The sequence below is a fragment of the Pseudorca crassidens genome, chromosome 2, assembly GCF_039906515.1.
Source record: "Pseudorca crassidens isolate mPseCra1 chromosome 2, mPseCra1.hap1, whole genome shotgun sequence".
NCBI lineage: Eukaryota > Metazoa > Chordata > Mammalia > Artiodactyla > Delphinidae > Pseudorca > Pseudorca crassidens.
This window is the reverse complement of record NC_090297.1, coordinates 16,591,433-16,613,666: the sequence shown is the minus strand read 5'-3', so window position 1 is coordinate 16,613,666 and position 22,234 is coordinate 16,591,433. Positions and strand designations below refer to the sequence as shown.

Sequence of the window (22,234 nt, the reverse complement as noted above, 5' to 3'; positions counted from 1 at the left end):
GGAAGCAGAGGGGTACCTTAATGGCCTTGGAAAGGATTCCAGGGTCACGATTAATCCTCAAGTGGCAGAGAGCCTTCCTTATCCACAGCAATGTTTCAGGGAGGCGAACTGGAGTGTCCATTGCACAGATGAGGAAACTGAGGCTCATAGAGGCTGACTGAACTTTCCAAGGTCACAGAGTCACCTTTGGCTGGCCTAGAATCAGTTCTCTGGCTCCTGGTCCAGACGGATCTCCACAGTGGTGGGGTGGAGACAGGGTCAGTGACAAGGTAGAGTGGTTCACAGGTGACCTGCTCTCCTGTGCGGCCTGGGGTGCGGGGGGGGGGGGGGAGGGGGGGAGGGTGCCTCTGGGATGGAGGTGGGAAGCTGGGTCAGGTTGAGTAGGACTTTACCTCTCTTCAGGGTCCAGAGCTCAGACCTTCTCCCTTCCCAGAGCCCCGTGCTTGCTTTGCTGCCTCTGCCCACGGCCATGATGGTGTGTCTTCCCTCCCTGGGACCTTCCCAGCTCCCAGCCTTCCTTGGGCAAAGCCCTCTGCTCTCCTCTCTGCCCCGGGTGCCTGCCTGGCAGGGGTCTCCAGAGACCCCTCTCTATCCACCCTCCGCCCCTGTGAGACAAGAAGGATTCTTCCTTCGGCCTCTTGAAATGCAGGCGGTCTCCTTTTTGGCTCGGGCGTCTCTGCTGCTCTGGCCTCAGGCCCCCAGCTGGGTCAGCACAAGCCTGGGGTAAGGGAACCCTGAGGCCCCGCTCCACCTCCCTCTCACCAGGCCCCACCCCTGCCGGCTGTCCTGTTCCGGAGCCGAGAGGCCCTTTGAGGACTCCTGGGGCAGGTCTGCCTTCCACGCCACCTGTCTGTCTGTGGAGGCCTTTGTCCTGGCCGTCAGACACCGCTGAGCAGCCACACGGCTGCACAAACAACCAAGACCCGTGCACAGCCAGACACAGAGGCAAACACGCTCCGATTCACAGACACCCCGGGAGCCAGACACAGGAACGCACCGCACACTCAGGCCAAGACCCCCGCCTCTAACTCTGACCAATACCGCAAGCGGAGAGAACTGCCACCCAGACGCTGTGTGCACACAGAGGAGGAGGGTGTTGGCAGGAAGAAGAGGCGCCTCCAAAGCCCTCATGGGGCTGATAACGGCCTCCATTACCTCCTCCAGGGCACGCACATGACGCACACCCAGGAAGGAGCACAAGGAAGCCCCGCACCCTTGGAAGTGAACCTGGCAGATAGGCCCATGCACCCACCCACACCCAGGCCGCCATGGGTGCACACACGCATGCATTACATCAGCTTCCTGTGCGGGGGACACGAACTCAGCACCACCCCAGCAGGGGGTGGCAGAGGCCCCTCTGGCCGCTCCCAGCAAAGCCTCACCCTCACCTTCTTCCCTCTTTTTTGGTTCACATGAACCCAGGTTGGCTGACCCTGAGAATCCTGGGAAACTACCTGTGGTTACCCATCAGTGGGCCTTCCTCTCCTGCCCACCTTCCCCCCAGACATATACCTGCCAGGTGGCCAGAGAAGCGTCTCCCTCGGCTGCCCCTTTGCTGCCCCTGGAGGTGCTGTTCCTCAGGCCCCTCCCAAAACAGGACACCCCCAAGCCCAGGCTCCAAGCAGCCCGGGGGTTCCCTTTCATTTGCCACTTTTCCGGGAGACCTTGCCAAGTCCTGGTTTCTGCTTTGCCCTCCCAGCGAGGCTGGGGGCCAGCTGGTGTGCAGGGAGGGGAAACCTCGGAGTTCTCCTCTACCCACCTCCTCCCTCGGCAGAACCTCTGCCTGCCTGGGCCCTGGCACCCTGGCTCTGCCTCTGAGAGCCTGGCATCGCTGGGAGGCAGCTGCTGAGAGGTGCTTCTGGGGGCTCAGATGTCTTCTGCAGGGCAGACGTGGTAGGTGGAGGGCAGCGAGGGGCTCCGGGCTTTGCCGTTCTCACTCGGATGCTCACCCTGGGCTTGCCAGGGCGCTAGTTCTGAATCCAGGCCTGGCCCTGCCTCTTGCTGGCCGTGTGGCCCGGGGAAGTCATCTCCCCTCTCTGGGCCCATCTCCAGCTCTGGGAGGCAGCTTGGCCTGGCTAGGGAGTGTGAGGTGTGAGGTGGCAGCTCTGTGCCAATGAGGAAAGGAAGTTTGGCTCTGCTGGGCAGCGTGGGGCAAGAGGGGGCCCCTGGCTAAGGACTTCCGGTAGATTGAAAACTCTGGGTCCACACTAGGCCAAGCAGGGGTTGCCAGTCCAGGGATTTCCTGGGGCGACCACCCTGGGGTCAACAGAGGGGGACCTGAGGGCGGGGGGCCTGCTGCTGTAGTTTACATCTGTGAGTATTTTTATGCCCCCATATGTGCTCTATTTTTAGGGCTGCAGACTGGTACTTGCAGGCAGTGACTCAGAGAGGAAGGAAGAAGAAGCAGAGGGGTGCTGGTGGGGAGACACCCCAAAACAGGGAGGTTCCGCTGGGATACCAGCCTTCCCCACTGGAAGAAAGGAGTCAACTCTGTGGTGCCCCCGCTGTGTGCTGGCACAATGGTAGGGCCCTCGTCGGCACACTCAGGAAGCATTTATCGAGTGTGTAGTGTGTCCCAGGGACAGTAATAGACACAGGTGAAACAGACATGAGCTGGGTGTGGCATCCTTCGGTCCCTGCCACAGCCCGGTGTGGTGCTACTGTGGCCATGTCTCAGATGAGGAGGTAAGGCTCAAAGAGGTCAAATGACCCGCCCACTCCTCTAGTAAATGCCTCTGCCAGCGTGGGGCCACCCTCCCTGGGGTCCCCTTTTGGAAGAAAGCCTGAGTTAAAAATCCGACTTTGCCACTGACTAACTGCACAACTTGGGACCCATTACTCCATCTCTCTGAGCCTCTGTTTCTTTATCTGTAAAGTGGGGATCGCCCACTCTATGTACCTGATGGGGTTGTTTTGAGGGTTAAGATTAATGTAGGCAAATACCCAGGGCAGTTTCCAGCTCATTGTGGCCATTTGTTGGGGACTCAGAGGAGATGGGCTGGGAGTTGTCAGGAATCCAGTTTCTGCTGTGTGACTTTGGATAAGTCACTCACTCCCTCTGTGCCTCATTTCCTTCTCCATAGAACAGGGATGATAAGCCCTTGTTTGCCTGCCTACCTGAGAGTGTTTTTTGTGCAGATCAGACATGGTGGCTGGGAGCTGCTTTGAAAAAAATAGAGCTGCACTCAGAGATATGAATGCACAGAAGAAAAAACAAACACCAGAAAAATATGGAGAAAAATCTGAAAAAAGAAACTTCAAATATTTTATGACAGCAAGAAAAAATAAGCCTTTTATTCAATGTTTTAGGGGCAGTGGGAATTGTTTCCATAACCTCACATTTCCAAGGCAGTTGGCATTACTCTTGTCACATGAGATGGGTAGCTTTCCCCCTTGGGGAGTCAGTGCCTGGCACATAGTAGGTGGTCAATAAATGGTCATGGTGGCTATGAGCGGAGTCACTACGAGTGGAAGGAGGAGTGAAGATATTTCTGGTGGCGTGACCACTACAGCATGAAAGGTGGCAATCAGGACACTGGTTTGGCTTCACTGGAAGGTGTGTGTAGGGGTGAGTTGGAGCCAGTTTATTAAGGACCTTGAATGCCAGGCTGAGGAATTTTCCCTGCAAGCCAATGGGAAAACCATTGGAGAGAGTGGCTGAGCCTTCTGTGGGCAGGCCTTGGGTAGGAATTAGCCTGGCCCGGTTCTCTGCCCTGCTCCTGCTGTGTAAGTGTGGCTCCATTGCCCGTTTCCCTGGGTCTCATTTTCCCTCTGTATGCAAAAGAGAGAGCTCCAGCATCTTCCATCCCAGGGACAGGAAAGAGGGCCAAGGCACCAAGCAGTCAGGAAAGGAGGGGGCGACCATCTGTGCTGGAAATCAGGAGACCCATGTCCCCCTTTGCCCTCATCCCAATAGCTGTGTGATCTTGGGCAAGTCGCCAGCCCCTTTGAGCCTCCCTTTCCATCTGTGCAATGGGTGGGTGCAGTTTCTGCCTTTGCAATGTGGCTCCAGTGAGGTGGAGCTGGTGACCGTGCTGTATGATCCTCAGGTGTGTCATATCTCTGGGGGAATTGTGCTGTTTCTTGCAACTACACGTTCCCCAGTCTCCCTTGAGAATCTGGGGCTGCTGCAACTTGCGGGGGACAGTGGGTGAAAACAGGCTCCTGAGTGGCCAGAGAGGCCGTGACCTTCAAGGCCACAGGAGCTACATGGCTGCCACAGCCAGGCTGTTGGGGGAGTGGACAGGTGAGGCATGTGGGTCCAGCCCTCTGCTCTGCTCCTGAGTTCTCCACCCCAAGTCTGCAAGAGAAAGACACCCCCATCCCAGCTCAGAGGACAGCCCTTTCCAAGACCCCACTCCTCTGAGTTGGGACTTTTGGGGGTGGGTGGAGGGTGACCTTGGGAATTTCTCTCTGCTTGCAAGCTCAGGGCCAGAACTGTTGGGGCAGCCCCAATTCCTCCGTTTCAAAAGTGGGACCCCTCATTAACCTGTGAGAGATTGCCAGAACGAGGCTGATGGCAGGCACGCCTCCCACCCTGGTGCCACGTCCCGACCTTGAGAGTCCAGAGAGAGGCCATGGGGCTGAGGCTCTGGGTAGGTGGGCTCCAGCCTGGCCCTATTTACCACCTGCCTCCGCCTGAGATGTGGGAGCTTTTCCAGGTGTATAGGCGTGCCCTTACGGTCCCTCTCCCAGGGCTTCAAGCCTCCGGAAACAGGACTGCACAGAGCCCCTGGGACAAAGCCTTCACCTGTCCCAGTCACCGGGCAGGGCCCCAGACCGCCCTAGCTGGAGAGGTGTGGCCCTCCGTGGTCCTCTGAGGGGCAGAGAAACCTGGGACCTGTCCCCTGCCCTTGCTCCCAGCTGCACCACTGGGGTCTGCCCTGTGTTAGCCAGGGTGGGAGCTGGCTGGCTGGCTTAGCAATGCAGGAGCGTTCCTGGCAGGGGAGAAGCAGAATGGAGGCTGAGTGATGGGGTGCAGGTGGGGGGCATTAATTGAGTACTTACAGTATGCTGGGCCCTGCGCTAAGCACTTTTCATGGATCTGTCTTATTTAATCCTCAGAACAACTGTCATTAGGCCCACTGAGGCTCAGAGAGGGTAAGCAGTCTGCCCAAGGTCACCCAGCTGGTGTGTGGCTGGAGCTGAGATTTGAATTAAGGGCTGTCTGACTCCATTTTTAACCACTTTGGTGTACTGCATGCAGAATGAGATGGGGAGGGGGAGGGGGGCCTAGTTCTGGGCAGGGGTGGGGCTGGGGCTCAAACCCTAGGGCTACCTCACACCTGCAGGACCTGGCCCTGAACCTCCCAGCTCCCCCTCCCTCCCTTTTCCTTTCCCCATGGCCCGTCAGTCAGTCTGTGGGGCTCAGCACCCCGGACTGAGTTGGGGGAAGAGGAGAGAATGGGGAGATTTGTTTGCAGAGGTTCCCAGGGACGTACAATCCCACAGACCCCCCTGGATTCTCCTGGCCCCCTCTGGCTGCATGAACTCCCAGCTCATGAAATCCTCAGCATCAGATCTGGAGAGGAGCCCATGGAGATCAGCTGGTCCAACCCCCTCATTTTATAGGTAATAATTATGATGATTACAGCCCATGGCAGCGATTCACAAAGGGCTTTCACATCTGGGTTGCCTCCGACGTGCGCCAGAACCCTCAGGGCCGGCAGGACTCGCTTTGCCGTTGTTATTCTCCTCACTTTGGCTGAGGAAACTGAGGTTCAGAGAGGTGAAGGGATGGGCCTCGGGGCACAAGCTGGACTCCAAACCCGGATCTTGCTTCGCCTGAGCCCACTGCACCATCCCGTGTCCCCTGAGACTTAGAGCCCACGTGGCGTGGCTCCAGGACTGCACCCTGCCTTAGGGACGGTGTTGGGGGCGTCTCTAGGGGGCGCTGCTTCTGAGACGTCTGTGTGGGCACGAGGCAGGTGTCAGGTGAAGCTCCGGGCGGGACTCCCAGTGATGCCTGCCTTCCTCCCCTGTCGTGGGAATACACCACCCCCTCCCTGCCGAGAGTGTAGACTGGGGCAGAGCTGTTTCCTAGGGGCCTCTCCACCTGCCATGCCCATGGGACCCAGGCTGCCCCCCAAATCAGACTGAGAAGGCACCTTGGAGAGCCCTCATTTTACAGAGAAGGAAACCGGGTGCCAGAGGGATAGGGACCTGCCCACAGTCTCACGGAGCCAGTGGCAGAGCTGGGCCTAGGACCTGGGTCTCCTGACTCAGTGTATGACTGTGCTGGCACAAGTCCGGTAACAGTACTAAGGACAGCCCCCACCTATTGGGCACCTCCTGTGTGCCGGGGCTGAGCACTTGACACTGGATCCTAAGAACAACCCTATAAGGTAAGTACTATTATTCTCATTACCATCCCCTTATACAGATGAAGAAACTGAGGCTTTGAGAGGTTATGAAAATGGCCCAAAGTCATAAACCAGGAAGTGACAGACAGAGGTGAGAATTCAAACACAGGTCCACCTTACTCCGAACCCATGCTGATGTCAACCCCTGTATGTATTATGATAGGAATAAAATTTATTTTATCCTTTTTGCTCATAGCCAACCTAGGACATCATACGTTCATTCACTGACATTTATGGAGCGCCTTCTGTGCTGAGGGAGACCAGGGAGCTGATCTGGAGTCAGAGGCCAGGGGTTGAGGGTCAGAGATTAGACAGTGAGGTAGGGCGTCTCCAAACACTCCTAGACTCTCTGACCCCGCCAAGGATGGCTGCCCTCCCCACTTCTGTCCCCAGCCTGGCCACAGACTGTGTGTTTGCAACCTCTTTCTCTGCCCTTCCTCTTGCCCACGGTGTCTGCTGTCGCCTGATTGGCCCTTGTGAGAAACGTGGGCATGACTCAGCAGGGGCTTCTGGATTTGGTACACCACCAGGAAGACGGTACGGACAATAGCAACAGCAGCCACGACCTTGCAAGCTCTTCGTGGGCACAAGGCACCGTGCTCAGTCCTCTCTCTGTGTGCATCACCTTGTTTGACGCTCACCATCACCTTGTGAGCCAAGAGCTGGTATACCTCCATTTTCCAGATGTGGAAACTGAGGCTTAGAGCCCCACAGCTCAGGACTGGGCTGGAACCCAGCTGTCTCCAGCTCTGAGGCCTGTGCCCTTACCCCTGACTCACACCGCCCTGCTCTGTGTCCAGGCTCTGTGCCCAGGCTGTGTGTTTGTGCATTTAGAAGCCTGGTTCCTGGAAGGCAGGCTTCAGCCGAGCAGCAAATATTTGTTGAGCACCTACTGTGTGCCTTGGGGAAGTGCTTTGCGAGACTAAAGCTTATGAGGATGGGGAGATAGCACCCAAGTCTTGAGGCAGAGGCTCTCAGGCTTCCAGGGGTGTCAGGGCAGGGCAGCGTGTGCTGTTTGAAGGGCTTTCTTCTTGCAGGAGTGTCCCTGAGAGTGACTCAGAGCTGAGTTACCTTAGGGGGTCTTCCCTGGCCCTTGGGCAAGCCACTTAGTCTCTCAAAAGGCCTCTGTTTCCTGGTCTGTGAACAGGGATGATAATAGCACGTAGTTTACAGGGTGGTCAGGAGGACTGAACCAACGAGAGCGCTTGGTACAGGGCCCCGGGGACTCGTAGCTGCTCTTACTGAGCTGGGGTGCGTGTATGATGGAGGATGAGGTCTTGAGGGGGCGGCAGGAGAGCTGGATCTGCACTATTTGCAAACCTCAGTTTCTCCATCCATCACGGCTGACACACAGCTCTTGTGTAATCTGCCTCAGGGGGCTGTTGTGGAGATCAGCGAGGTCCCAGGGCACGTAGGTGCACCTCCATGGTCTGCACACCGAGGGATCGGTTCCCGGGGGAGAGGGGACGGCGGGAACACGGTGGGCGGCGGCACAGGTGCCACCATTGTAGCGCGCAGGTGTGTCATGGTGGGCCGGGAGAGGCGCTGCAGTTCGCGCCGGGGATTAGGGAAAAGGCACGTTCGGGAGGCCTCCTTCGCTCAAGGTGGGGGAGTGAGGAGTGCGGGGGGCGGGGGTAACCTGAGCACGGCCGGGAATGCAGGGCGCTTCCTCGGGGCTCCCTCGGGTCCCAGCCCTCCCCAGAAGAGACGCCCGGGGCGCTGTCCCTGGTCCTGGAGCCCGCCCGGCCCTAGCCCTGCAGTTCCCGTGGTGACCAGCTGAGGGCACCCGGGACCGCGGCGGACTCCTCAGGCCCACTTCAGAACACATGTTTAAAGAGCGTTCTTTATTCTCATGTAGTGGTATTCCCGGATAATGAGCCTACCCACACACACAATTTAAAAAACCAAACGACACGCCGCCCTAAGAGAAGTAAGAGCCCTCACTTCCACAGGTAAATAGTCTGGCGCGATCACACCAGGACCTAGTGAAGTAACCAAATGCCCTGTTTGTCTATAAAAAAATTAGATTTAAGGGTAGAATCTTATCGCGGCGCCTGACTTTAGTTCAGAACCTTTGAAGACTCAGTCTGTATCAAGCCACACTAAAAAGTACTCTTATGTAAACCAGAGTTAAGTTGTAGGATGGGATAAACAGGCCTTTCCCCCACGTGAATATCTGGGGGGATACTTGATGCACAGCAGGTCTCCTTGGGTGGGATTCTCCCTGGCATAGCTTTCCTGGCCTCCACCCACTGAGTGACAGCGGTGACCCCCAGTAACTGCAGAGGACCAAAACCACCCTCGCGTATTTCCCTAATGCCCTTCAGGGGGCAGAGCCGTCCCCGTTGAGAACCATTGCCAAGGTGGGGGCCTTGGCTGGGTGAAGAGGGGTTCACAGCATCCCTGACTGGCTGAGTGGGAGCGTGGCACCTTAAGGAACTGTCGGGGCATCCCATCCCCCGTCTTACAGATGGACCAGTAGAGGCCCAAAGCAGGAAGAGATTGTGCTAGGAAAATACAATGAGTGACCAGCTGAGCTGGGAGCCGCAACCCAGATCTCCTGTCCCCCCCGGTACAGGGCTCAGTCCGCCCAGCTGCCCCGGGTGGAGCTCTGGGCGTAACTAGTCTCCCTTCCAGTTCAACTTACCTGCTTCTGAAAATGGGCAGGGAGTGCCATGCCCTTAGCAGGGGGGCAGGAGAGGGAGGCTGGCTGGATTCCAGCCTATAATGTGTGAGAGGGTCTTGGCTTCCCCTCTCCTTGGGGATGTAGCAGTTGCACACTAGAGCCCTACCTTTATTTCTTCCCAATAGTTGGCTGAGCACTGTGTGTGTGTGTGATGTGTGTGTGCACGTGTGTCTGTGTGTATATTTTGTGTGAACATAATGTGATCTGTGTGGGCCTGTGATTTCTGTGTATGGATCTGTTGTCATTGGTGTGTATTCACATGTGTGTACAAACCCAGCCACAGTCAGTAGGTGAGCGCTCACCGATTTGGGACCTTGGGTGTGAGTTTGATTTGACCTTAGCATGCGTGTGTGCATGTGGGTTTGTAAGTGTGGGGCTGGTGTTCATGTGAGCACGTCTGCATGCATTTGACCTTGATATGATCGCTGCAGGCATTAGTTGGATGTATCTGTGCACAGTACAAGGACAAGTGCACGTGTGACCTGGTGAAGTTTCTGTGCAGGTGCGCACACAGGTCCACTACAGACTGTCTTGTTCATCCTCTACCCCTAGTTCCTGAAGAGTTTCAGACACACAGTAGGTTTCTGAATAGGCAGAGGTCTCAGGAACTCGTTGAATGGGATGGCAGTCTCAGAGTCAGGATGGCTGGTTCATTAACTTCACTGGGCAGCCACTTGGGGAGACGCTGTGAGCCAAGCCACACCCACTCCTCCCTCCTTTCCCAGGGCCTAGGGACCCTCCAGGAGACTCCTTTTCCAGGAGCTCAGGGTTTGCAGCATCTTGGGATTGGGTGGGTGTGGCTTGGCTAGAAAGGTCATGAGCTAAGGACAATGATGCTTCGAACCTATGAAATTCTCATTTTTCCATGATTCAGTCTCTAACCCAGCAAAGTAAAAGTGGGTGTTTTAACAGATGAACAAGCTGAGGCCCAGAGAGGAAAACTGGTTAACACAGGAGGCTGCCTGGCCAGGCAGGAAGCCCGGGATTGCCCTGCCTCCTGCCCAGGATGCCCCCAGCAGATATCGTGGTTGGGAATGACAGGGGGGAGGGAGAACAGGGGAGGTTGCTGGGGACCCTAGCAAGTATTGACCCCACCAGTCCCATCTGGAGCCCAGACCTGAGATCTTCCCAGGAGCCTGCCCCTCCCTGTGCCCTTACATTTCCATGCTGAGGGTTGGGAAGTGGGAGCTGGAGGCAGGTGGGTGGAACTCCCAGAGTTCAACCCAGGGTGAACTTGGAAAGGGAGCTCTGCAACCCTCCACCCCTGCATCCTTCCCTCCTCCTTCACACAGTCTGGCACCTGTTCGAGCAACTCTGGTGCAAATCTAGGAGGGCTAGAAGGGAGGCTTCCTCCTAGAGGGAGGGCCTGGACCCTGGAGGGCAGCCTGGCTCTGGTTTCTAGGGGAGAGGCTGCAGGGAAAGGAAGACGGGAGCTCTGTCCCACCCCAAAGACGGTAGTGGCTTCCCCGTGCCAGTCGGCAAGCACCGGTTCTGTACTGCCTAGAGAGTGTTGAGCTCCCTGTCACAGCGGCCAGTGGAGGCTGGACGTCTGGGGACTGTTAAATACGATACAGCGAGGAAATGTCAGAGCCTGGCCTGGCACCTCCGCCCTTACTGCCCCACCTCTGTGTGTGTCTGTGTGTCTGTCTTGGAGGTTGTTTCATGTGGCCACACATAGAGCTGCCCCCTTCTTTCCAACAGCTGCCTATACCGCATGGTGCACTTGAACTTTGATCTATTTATCTGGATGGCTGTTAGTTTGTTTTGGAACTCTTACTAATAAATCTTTGCTAACTCAAAAAAAAAAAATGGTGAGTTCATGTAGTTCGGCCTAATACAAATGATGCTGCAGCAAGTGTTTTATTTAACAAACTCATGCGATTCAAATACTATTCTCAGTGCTTTGTAAGTATTAAATTAGTTAATCCTTGGCAAAACCCTTTGAAGTAGGTACTTTTATATTCCTCATCAACCCTATTTTGCAGATGAAGAAATTGAGGCACAGAAAGGTTAAGTGACTTGCCTAAGGTCACACAGCCGACAAGTGGGAGAGCTGGGATTTGAACCCTGAGAGGGTTCACAAGAATGAGGATATAAGCACTTGCCTTCCTGTCTCTTGTCCTTGGCCATTTATCTTGAGACTCACCTGTGGTGACGTAGAGGGTAAATTCTCAGAAGTGGTTTTGCAGGTTCAGAAGGTGCATGTAAATTCTGCTCTTGCTGGCGGGACCAGGAGCTGGCCTGGGAGTGTCCTGAGTGTCGCCGGCTGAGGGACTGTGACACCCACCTCCACCCCACCCCCAGCTCTTGCCAGTGAGGCAGCTGCAGCTGGTCAGAGCCCAAGAGTCCGGAGCCCACACTGGGCTCTTTGTCTTCGGTGGGAACCCTGCAGCCCCCATGGCCCCTCTCAAGGGCCCACTGTCCCAGCACCAGCAGGGCCTCCCGGGGGCCAGGCCCGGCTGGGAAACTTGGCACATCAGAGGCCTCTTGGCCACCCTGCCAAGTGGACATGCAGAGCCCACTCAGGAATCATTCCCACTGAAAAGAGAGCGGTGAGGCTGAGGGAAATGTCCAGGTGGGTGCACCACCCTGGATGGGGCTGGAGTCCTGGGTCGCAGCCCTGACACTGTGCACACCCCTTATGACCCAGGCCCAGTTCCCGGTCCTTGCCTCCACCCCAGCTCTCTGGGTGCCCCTGCTGCTGCTACCACTTAGGAAGGAAAGACTTTCTCCCTCTTTGGGCCAATCTCAGTGCTCCTAGGGTTTGCCCCTCGGGAGCCCTACCAGACTGCCCTGTGAGGAGTGGGCTTCCCACACTGCCCCGGAATCTGCCACCCTGCCCGGAGCAGAAGGAGCCCAGCCCTGGCTCCAGAGCACCCTGCCAAGAGAGAGCCAGACCCTCCTCTGAGAACCAAACCAAGGGAGTGGTTCTAGGGCTGCGAAAATCATGCTGGCCCTGCCCAGGCTCTGAACTCCGCAAGGGGCTCTTGAGGGCTCCTCCACCCACCAGAATGTGTGGAGAGGAGAAGGGGTCCCGGGTGGGGCAGAGAGAGGGGCTGGAGGGGGGTGGAAATCCACCAAGACAGGAATATTTGCTGTGAGCCAAGGTCTCAGTTTCTTCACATCTGAAATTAGGAGTCTGCTGTGCCCCCCATCCCCCACCTGGGTGAGGCAAACTGTGGAGGCCGGTACCCAGACCAGCCACGTCCCAGGGGAAGATGGAGCTCACTGAGCCCTGGCTCAGGGCCCAGGCGGAACAGCTCCTGAGAGGCTTCTGAAGAATCCCTGCCACCCTGTCGTTGTGCCCTTGGGTGTCCCTTCTCCCTCGTCCCCCCACTGCATCTGTTCCCTGCAGTCCCTCTAAACAGAAAACCCCATAGAAAACCTCAGGTTTCTATGAAGGCCTCCCTGGGTGCAGGGGGTGGGGGCAGAGTGGGTGTTCTGGGAGGGGTGGGTGAGTCCTGGGGACAGGGGCAGTGTCCCCTGTCTCCTGACACACCTATACTTGGGTCAGGAGAGACTGTGAGTTCTGGGTGAGTTGGGTGCAGAGGAGGGCCTCAGAGTGTTTGTTGAGTGAATGTGTGAACGGCTCTAGAACTTCGAGCCCAGTTTCCCTCCGAAGGGAAGGTTGCTGAGGAACCCAGGATGGATGATTTTCAAGAAGAGGTTGGGGCATCTCCATTCCCCCTCTTCCTCTTCACCTGGGCAAAGAAGGGCTCCTGGGAGTGGGGGATGAGAGTGGGCAATTCCTTCCTTCACTCTTTCAAGAGCAGAGCTTCGACCCACAGTGCGGGACTCTCCTAGCTGACACTTATTTAGCATTTACTGTGTCAGGCCTGGGCAGAGCGCTCCACACACATTAACTCACCACAAGGGCCCCGCGGGATTCGTCCTATTTTACAGATGAGAAATTCGAGGTACAATGCAGACCATTTTGACCCTGGATTCCAAATTCTGGACCCGGCTCACTATGAGCTTCCCCTTCGTGATGACAGGGGGACAAATCCGCCGACAGAACCGGAAGGCTCTAGGGGGGATGGAAGAGGGTGTCGCCTCCAGAAGAGGGTCTGCAGCCCGGTACGCCCTGGTCTGGGGGTGGAGGGTTGGCCTTGTCCTAACCTCTCCCCGACCCCCGCTACCGCCGAGGCCCCGCCCGGCCCTCCCGCCTCCCTGCCCCGAGGTCCCAGCTCGGAAAGTCCAGCAAATCCCCTGCCCCCGGCCCGAGGGCGGCGCGAACAAGCGGCCCTTTCTGCGCGCGGCTGCCGACAGCTGGACCGCAGCCCGCGGGGGCGCGGACAATCCCGGGGCTTGTGGCCGGGGGCGGGGCGGCCCGGGTTGCCAAGGTGACCCGGGCGCGGGGAGGCGGCTCCGGCTCGGCGCGGGCCGGACGGGTGGCGCGGGCGGTGGCAGCACCATGAGCGGCCGGAAGCGCAGCTTCACCTTCGGGGCCTACGGAGGGTAGGTGCGCCGGGCGGGGGCGCTCGTGCGCGCGCGGGGGTGCGCGGGGGGGGGCGGGGGGCGGGGGACGCGCGCGCCCGCGGGTGTCTGCCTTGGTTTCTGTAGTTGTGAATTTGTGCTTAGGTGTGAGGTGAGCGGTTTGATGTCAGTACGTAACTCGTAGGATTGGGAAGTCTGCGTGTGTGTGTGTGTGTGTGTGTGTGTGTGTGTGTTCCGATTGGGTGCCCCTGTGCACGCGTGGGGACGCGAGTGGCCGCGGGCATTTCTGTGTTTGTGTCTAAGTGTGTGACAGTGTTTATGTGTATGACTGTGTGTGGACCGGCAGGTGGGCCTGTGTGTGTGCACTCCTGGGTGCACGTATAGGTCGTGGGGGTGGGAAAAGGCAGGTCAAGGGGAGGCCCTGCAGGGGCCCTGACTTGGGCTCTGAAGCTGCTGGGCCCCAGCAGTGAGGCTTTGGAGGAAGGGAACCTAGAAGCCATTAGGAGGCCCCCGCCCACCTCCACCCCTGGGTACCTCGCTGCCCCTATCTCAGGCTGCCTGGCTCTCAGGAACCCCCTCCTCCCAGGGCTGCTGGCTGCCTGGACCTGGAGACCTGTGGAGGCGGGGGGAGTCAGAGTGGTGTCTGGTCCATCTTGGGGTCACTGTTCCTCCTGACCCCAAATGCCCACCCCAGAGGAGTGCAGAGGTGGGCTGGGAGGATCCTTGCCTTCAGCAGAGGTTTGGTAAATTGGAAGGAAGACTGGGTAGACAGACTGGCCAGAACCCCTTCCCTGGCTGGCCAAGCAGTTGCATAACCTTCACCAGGCCCTGCCTCCCTGTGGTCAGAGGGACACACGGGACCCACCTTTTGGGTGCAGAGCATTTGGGGCTCACACTGTAACACTGCAGAATATGTGCTCTTTGATCTGAGGGGATTGTGTCCAAGGTACTCCCCTCTCTGGACACCCAACCTCCAAGGGGACCCCGCAGAGGGGCTGGGTGGGGTGGGAGACAAGAGGGCTGCCCTCCCTGCCTGGGGCCCTGCTAGCCATCAGGTGATGGTCCTGGGTTGAGCCCTGAGCCTCCCGGTCAGCTGACACCGAGAGGCAGCCGGGCAGTGGGGCTGCATTCTGTTGTGTGACCTTGGGCGAGTCCTGGCCTCTCTGGTCTCACTTTCCCCATCTGCAGAGTCCGTATTAGCTGATCCCTGGGAGACCCCAGCCCTGCCTCCCCAGAAGATGTCTCCTTAGCTGGCGGAGTCCGGTTTGGGGCCCCTTTCCGGTTCTCCTCTGACCTCTGACCAGGAGGCAGGAGTTGTTTGTTGTCCCAACAGCTGCTGAGCCCCTCGGCCCCCAGCTGGGCTGGATGCTGGAGCCCTCCCCTATCTCAAGGTGCCCTCAGAGGGCAATGGGGGGAGCCTCTGGGAGGGGGCACTGCCTATACACCCTCTCTAATGCTGGACCTGGAGAGAGTGGGGGAGACGAGGCCAGCGGGTGGCCCCTGAGCTCTGTGGGCTTGAGGTCTTCCTCTGGTTCTGCTCTGGGTTGGGGGTGGGTAAGGAGAGGAAGCCCCCCATGGGTCTCCTGCGCCCAGATTCCCAGGCGTTTGTCCCCTGGGTGGATGTGAGTGAGCTCCAGCTCCGGGATCGAGGCAGGCCACTGGGGAAGTAGAGGGGGGTGTTCTTCCTGCCCACCTTTACAAATACCCACACCCTTCAGTCCCGTCTGGAAACACTCTAAGTTGGTCCAGCCACACCCCTACATCCTTGCTCTGATCCCAAACTGCTGTAGTCGCTGTCCCACCCCACCTGTTCCAGGACATCCCATGCTGAACCCCACCCCTGCTGCCACCCCATAGCCTGGTCCTGGGCCCCTGCTCCCCCGTCCCCAATCCTGTCTCTCTTCCTTTCTTCTTCACCCCACAACTTCACATGTCCCTAAACTGACATTAGGGCCCCTGCAGCCTATGGGGGATGGTGACAGTGCGTCAGGCACCTTAGAAACAATACCTCCTCTAGGCCCCTCTGCAAGGGCGGTGGTGAGTTAGGATTGGCCTGATGTGCTGGGCGAGGCCTGGTAAGAGGGTCTGCCCCCCTCACCTGCTGTCCCTCTTGCTGTGTTTCAGGGTGGACAAGTCCTTCACCCCTCACCGGAGTGCGTGGTGAGTACTGAGGGGCTCTTGGGAGGGGCTGGGCTGCTTGGCCGAACTTTAGAGACACTCCCAAACCATTACTGCCCCCTGTAATGCCAGGCCAGACCCCACCAACCCTCCACCCATCCTCTGCAGGCCTTGGAGTGGGCAGACCCTCTTACCAGCTCTGTCCCATCACCACAGTTCTTTCTAGAGCTCTGCCTTGGAGTCAGGCAAATCAGGTTAAATCTCAGCTCTGCCATTGCCTGTGTGACCTTCAGCAATTCACTCACCTCTGTGAACTTCAGTGCTCTAATCTGTGAAATGGGGACTAAAATGCCTATTTAGCAGAGCGAAAGCTGTACCCAAAAAAAAAAGCAAAACAGGGCCTCCAGAGTGTAGGCCACCAGTGAAAGGGTTTCCTTCCTTTCCTCTATTCTTTCCCATCTCATGGTGTCTCCTGGCCACTGACCCCCAAACCCTCTACTTCCACTCCATACATAGCCTTCAGGACGCCCTCCTCCAGCCCATTTCCTGTGTCTGAGGCTGCCTCTCTCTGGAGGAGGAAGTGTCTGCAGCTTCCCCAACACTGTGAGCAGTGGGTGGAGGTGCAGCCTCACCTCGGGATTCACACCCCCCAGCCCGATGCCCCAGCAGGCGGGTGCCTCCCGGCTTCCCTGGCACCGGCATCACTTGGGTCCGGCTGGCTGCTCCTGCTGCCACTTTAACTCCAGCAGGAAAGCCCCCAACTGCTCTGGCTTCTGCTTTCTGCCCCTGCTGAGGGCTTCCTGGGGTCCCCAGGCCCTGCAGTGCCCCCCAGCTGCTGGATGACTCCTATCTGGCACCATTGCCTTACCTGCTGCCAAGAGCTCCCTAGGAAGCCACACCTGGGGCGGGAGGCAAACGGGGTGCCCAGGCTGAGCTCCAGGGCCTGCCCTTTTATTTTCCTCTGATGCTCTCTGTGCCACCTGGAGCCAGTTACTCTCCCTCTCTGGGTTTTGTCTCCTGCTGCTGTGCCTCTGCTACGTGCAAAGCCAGTTTGAGTCTCTACCATGTGCAAGGCCATATGCCAAGCCCAGCGCAGGGGTAGGGCGAGGAGAGATACAGATGGAGGCGAGAAAAGTGCCTTTTCTGTCAAGGAGTTCAATAATAGTATCCCAACAACTGCCATTTGTCAAGAACCTGCTGTGCACTGGGTACTGTTAGGTGCTTGAATTGCATCATCTCACGTAATCTTTCCCACATCGCTGAGTCAGGGACTACTAGCCTTAACTACAGATGAGAAGAATGGTGCATGGAAGGGGTAAGTGACTTGCCCGGGTTCACACAGCTAGTCAGTGGCAGAGCTGGGATTTGAATCTTGATTTTCCAGGCTCTGTGCAGAGCCCAGAGTCTCACTCACTCCGTCCCAGGGCCTCCAGGCCACAGGGCAGATCTGACAGATGCACCTGAGGGAAGACTTGAAGATGGAGGAGGACTCAGAAGGATGGAGGAGTGACTCAGAAAGCCCACTCTAGGGAGCCTTGAATGAAGAGTCAAAGAGACGAGGGTCTAGGACTAATAGTAACTAACCACTGTGCGACTTTGGGCAAGTCCCTTCCCCTCTCTGGGCCTCAGTTGACACATTTACAAAATAAGGTTCTGGGATGACCAGGACTTGCCCATCACCCACAATGCCTTGCCCCACGCCCTCCTTGCTGGAGCTGCTGTCCTTGGTGCTAGCCCCTAGGCCCTCTCTTCCCTCATCCCCAAGCCAATTGCTTAGCCCCCAGCCTGTGCCTGGCCTCTAGGTAGTGCCCTGTAAGTGGGTGGTCACTTTGACTATCGGTTATGATCTTCTGGCATTCAAGGCCTGTCTCCACCTCACCTTCCAGGCTGGCACTCACTTCTCCCATGCCCTGCATTTCCGATCAATGGGAATATGGTCCCCATGAGCACCACCTCCAGGCTTTGGCTCACGTTGTCCCCTCCTCTCGACCTGCCCTCCCCTCCCATTTCCACAAGCCCTCGCCACACCTGCAGCCCATCTTTATCACCATTTGTTGAGTGTTTGCTTTCCTGATCCCCACACCTCCTCTTTTTCTCCTTGAATGCCGTTTCTGCTGCTTACCATGCTTGTAGAGCACACAGTAGAGCTTACTCCTAGTGCAGTGGAAAGGCCATGGCCTTTGGAGTCTGACAGACATTGATTTGAATCTGCCTCTGTCACACACTAGTGGTGTGACCTTGGGCAGGTCACTTCCCCTCTCTGAGCCCCATTTGGTGCTCAATGGTATTTAATGAATTGGATCTTTCAGCGAGTTGACCTCAGTTGAGTTGAACGAATCCACACAAGAGTGTGGTGTGAGGCAGGGTCTGAGGTCCTTGAAAGCAGAGGTTGCTTGAGTTACTTTTGACTTAGGCCCACTTTCCAGCATGAGTCCCATAAGAGCTGGGCTGTACTCTTCTCATCTCTCCATCCTCCACACAGTCTTGCCCAGCTGCCCAAACTCAGTAAATGCTTAATGAATGTTTGTGGGATTGAATTGAATGTGTCCAGAGGGTGGAAGAGGTGAAACCTTGTCAGGTAGACTGAGAGGGGGTGTGGTTTTCACCACGTATTTTTTTTTTTTTGCGGTACGCGGGCCTCTCACTGTTGTGGCCTCTCCCGTTGCGGAGCACAGGCTCCGGACGCGCAGGCTCAGCAGCCATGGCTCACGGGCCCAGCCGCTCCGCGGCATGTGGGATCTTGCCAGACCAGGGCACGAACCCGCGTCCCCTGCATCGGCAGGCGGACTCTCAACCACTGCGCCACCTGGAAAGCCCTCACCGTGTATTTTTAAAAAGGATTAAGAGGTAGGGGCTTGGATCAAGGGAGCAGTGAGGCCTGGTAGAGACCAGACGTGATCATGGCTGGATTCCCCTACCCCCTGCCTCTCATCAGCAGATTATCTACAGTGAAAGAACACAGAACAAGTGTGCAAATGCCAAGGAATGAGGCCCAGTAGGGGGATTAGGAGCCAGTGGGATAGTGGGTGACTCTGGTTCCGCAGCCCTAATGGACATTACGGTGGATTCAAATGATGGGGGGAGGAGGGAGGTGGAACAGTGTCAGAATGGGGGAATGGCTAGGTGGAGTTGTGCAGGGAAGGTGAGTTCTGGAAATACCCTGGGAAGAGGAGGTTCAGCTTTGACCTTAAAGCTGGGCCCCTCGGAGGAGGAGCAGGACCTGGCAAGGACTCAGTGCCAGTGCCTGCTGGGCATTTTACTGTGGTGGCCTCATTAAGTCATGATGACAGTCCTGAAAGTTGGCCTTAGTGTCCCCTTTATAGAGGCCAAAACCAAGACTGAGAACATTGAAGACTCTGGCCCAAAGTTGCACAGCTGGCGAAGGCTGGATTTGAATCCAGCTTTTCCTCCTGCCAGGGAAGGGTCCTTGGCCAGAGACAAGGAAGCCACAGGAATGAGAAAAATCCTGGTTACGCGGTGAGAGAGGAGGACGAGGAGAGTGAGATAATCCTGGAACACCTCCAAAGCAGAGGGCACTGCCCAGCCCCCTGTGTCCCACCGGGAGGGCCTCTCTGGTCACTGAGATTTTTCCCCGTGATAGTAATGGTACCAGTTGCTCCCATATATGAAACATTTCCCAGGTCTCAGGCCCTGGGCTGAGAACTTCATTTAAATTATTTCATTCCATCCTCATACCAGCTTTACAAAGTAGAGACTATTACTATCTGTCTCCCATTTTACAGATGAGGAAACTGAGGCTCAGAGAGGGGACCTGGCTGGCCCAGGGGAACACAGTCTGTGAGTGGTGAACAAGACTGGCAGCAGGGTCAGCCTGAGCCTGTACCTTTAGCTCCAGCTCTCCTGGAGGCTGCCTGTGCCGACTGGGGGTCTTGGGTGGGCAGCCCCTGTCCTCAGGTGGTTCCTTTCTGTAATCACTGAGCCGGAGGCCCTGGGCGGCGGAGGGAGCCTGTGTGCTGCTGCAGGAAGCATGAGGCTGGCCTCATTAGTGGTTCTGAAATGCCAGGCGGGCACAGCCTGCTGGGCCTCCTTTTCTATTATGCATCTGGTGGGCAGGACCCCGGTAGGCAGCTGGCAGAGCATAGGACAGGGGAGCTAGCTACCACTTCTTGAGCCCACACCTGCCACCACACCTCTGAGCAGGGATCCCTCAGGGCGAACACCAGGGCAGCTCCTGCCTCATTCCCCCAGCCCAGCCTGGGTGAGGGGGTGCCGCGGGGGACAGGAGCATGGATGCTGGTGCCCAGCTCATTAGTCTGCCTGTCTCAGCAGCTACTTCTGAGAGAGGCTGGGACCTTGATTGAGCTGAGAGTCATTTGGGACTAGGGTGGGCAGAGGCAGGCTGCTATAGAGTCTTAGGTGCACAGGCTCCTGGCTGCACAGCACCTCGGAGTGACGGTAGTCTTGGTCATTTATTCATCATTCATTCAGCTATAAGGAACTACCGAACACCTACTGTAAGCCAGACACAGTTCTAGGGACTGCAGGTTCAGCGGAAAATGAGACAGGCGCAGTCCCTATCTTCAGAGAGATTCATTTGGTCAGTTCTTCACCTCTTTGAACCTCAGTTTCCTCATGTGTAAAACAGGGAGTAGGGGAGACAGTCTATAAATAGACGCCCCCCCAAAATACCAAAAGACAAACTCTGATGGTTGTGCTGAATTTTAAAGCAAGAGTACATGCTAACAAGAGCTGATCCTTACTTGGAGCTTAGCCAGCATGCCGTGTTCCAAAGCCCTTTCCATATATTGATGAATTTAATCCTCACAACCCCATGAGGCAGGTACTGTCATTACTCCTGGTTTAGGGCTGAGGAAACTGAGGCATAGAGAAGCCAAGTAACTTATTCAAGGTCTCTTGGCCAGGCTGAGATTTGAACACAAGCAGCTGGGCTCCAGCTTGTGCATCACCCTGTACTATGAAGCTGTGGGCTGATGGATGGAGTCATGGAAGGCTTTTCCGAGGAGGTGGCATTTGAACCAAAATCTGGAGAATGAGAAGAGCCACTTGAGAAAGCAGCAGATGCAAAGGCCCTGAGGCAGGAGTGAGTTTGGTGTGTCCTCAGAACAGGAAGGAGGCTGGTGTGGCTGAAGAGATGTGGGAGAGTGAAGCCAGGGGTGGATTTAGAAAGGGGGAGGGGCCAGACTGAGAGTCTCGCAGGCAGAGTAGGAGTCTGGCTACAACATCAGTGACTGACATGCAGAACCACAGAGTCTCAGACTCTTGGCTTTGTGAAATCTTAGAATCAGAGAATTTGGGCCTCCTAGAATCTTTGGAGATGGAAGAAATGTTTGAGGCACCCTCCTATGGCCTCCCACTAAACAAGGAACCCTCCCTTGGTTCACAACCCTTTGAATATTGGAAGAAGACTGTGGGGGGCCCCTGAGGAGATCGTACCTTTTTTTCAGTGGCTTTGTGGCCCTCCTGAAGCTCACCGTCCCTGGCTGAGACCATCATGACCTCTTGGCAGCTCCTTGACTAGCCTTTGTCGCTCACTCCTAGTGATGGGGGGCTCACTACCCTTGAAGTATCCCATTCCATTCCTGAGCAACTCAGATGGATTTCAAAATTCTTCCTTACTTCAAACCAGCTGCCTGAGCCAGATGCACCTTCTGGGTGTCCCATCCCTGGCAGTGGCCCTTCATGAGACAAGCATGGGGATTTTGTATTCCCAGGTCCACTCTTTCTTGTCTAAACAGTCACTCGTCCTAGCCCACCCTCCTTTACATCCTCTATTTAGCTCAGTTTGTGCAGGCCTCGAAGCCCCCTTAGTTGTCCCTCTCTGCCTTCCTAGGGCCAGACAATGCCCACTCCTGGGGAAGGCCACTTCTTGGGCAGGGGGGACGCCTAGGAGAGACTCCAGACCAGAGAGGCCCCCTCTTCCAGGAAAGAGGCCTCCCTAACTTAAGGAGATAAGAGAAAGTCTCCTTCAGATGGGTTTTGGTCCTGGGTCTGCCGCTATGTTTCTGTGTGACCTTGGGAAGTGAATCCCCGTCTTTGGGCAGTTTCCCCATGCCCACCTTCAGCACAATCAAGAGGCAGAGATGGGGGACTTCCTTGGCAGTCCAGTGGTTAAGACTCCGCGCTTCCACTTCAGGGAGCATGGGTTCGATCCCTAGTCAGGGAACTAAGATCCTGCTTGCTAAGAGGTGTGGTCAAAAAAAAGGGAGGCAGAGATGGTCCTGGAGGGCACTTGCAGCTCTAAGTTTCCCAGTCTGGTTGGCCCTGCTTGCCTCTACATCCCAGCAGCGCTCAGGCTTAGGTCCCTTTGTCTGGGAGGTGCAAAGAAAGATGGGGGTTCTGTTTTCAGGCAGATCTGAGTCCAGATACCAACTTCAACTTTTCTTACTTGCTGTGTGGCCTTGCCCAAGCTACTTTTGCCTCTCTGAACCTCAGATTGCTCATGACAATAAGAACCAGGCTCCGTACCCCACGGGGGGCTAAGAATGAAATAAGTTCATTGTGTGCACTCAGTGGATGTTTTCCCTCTCCCTGAGCATTTGCATTTTGAGAGAAAAGACACATTAAACCAAAGAGAGACTCATTAAAATTTTAGTGCTAGAATTTTAGGCCCTGTGGAGGTGGCTTATTTGAGAAGTGATTAAGGAGGGGA

The 22,234-nt window shown here is 56.5% G+C and overlaps 1 protein-coding gene across 10 annotated transcripts in view; it reads left to right on the top strand.

Annotated features, from left to right (window-relative positions):
* The window catches only part of RAP1GAP (RAP1 GTPase activating protein), a 66,081-nt gene that overhangs the window by 1,361 nt on the left and 42,486 nt on the right, over positions 1–22,234 (top strand). For 4 of the 10 annotated variants that reach the window (XR_010939901.1, XR_010939895.1, XM_067723082.1 and 1 more), the window contains exons 1-2: positions 13,408–13,506; positions 15,610–15,645. The exons of 1 other annotated variant lie outside the window; for it this stretch is intronic. Coding sequence is in view for 4 of the 9 variants with exons in the window: in XM_067723082.1 (XP_067579183.1) it covers positions 13,463–13,506; positions 15,610–15,645 (80 nt within the window). In the remaining 5 variants the exon portion in view is untranslated. Of the gene's footprint in view, positions 1–13,406; positions 13,507–15,609; positions 15,646–22,234 lie in introns of those variants that run through there. 5 more of the 10 variants (XR_010939899.1, XR_010939892.1, XM_067723064.1 and 2 more) reach the window with 4 other exon arrangements.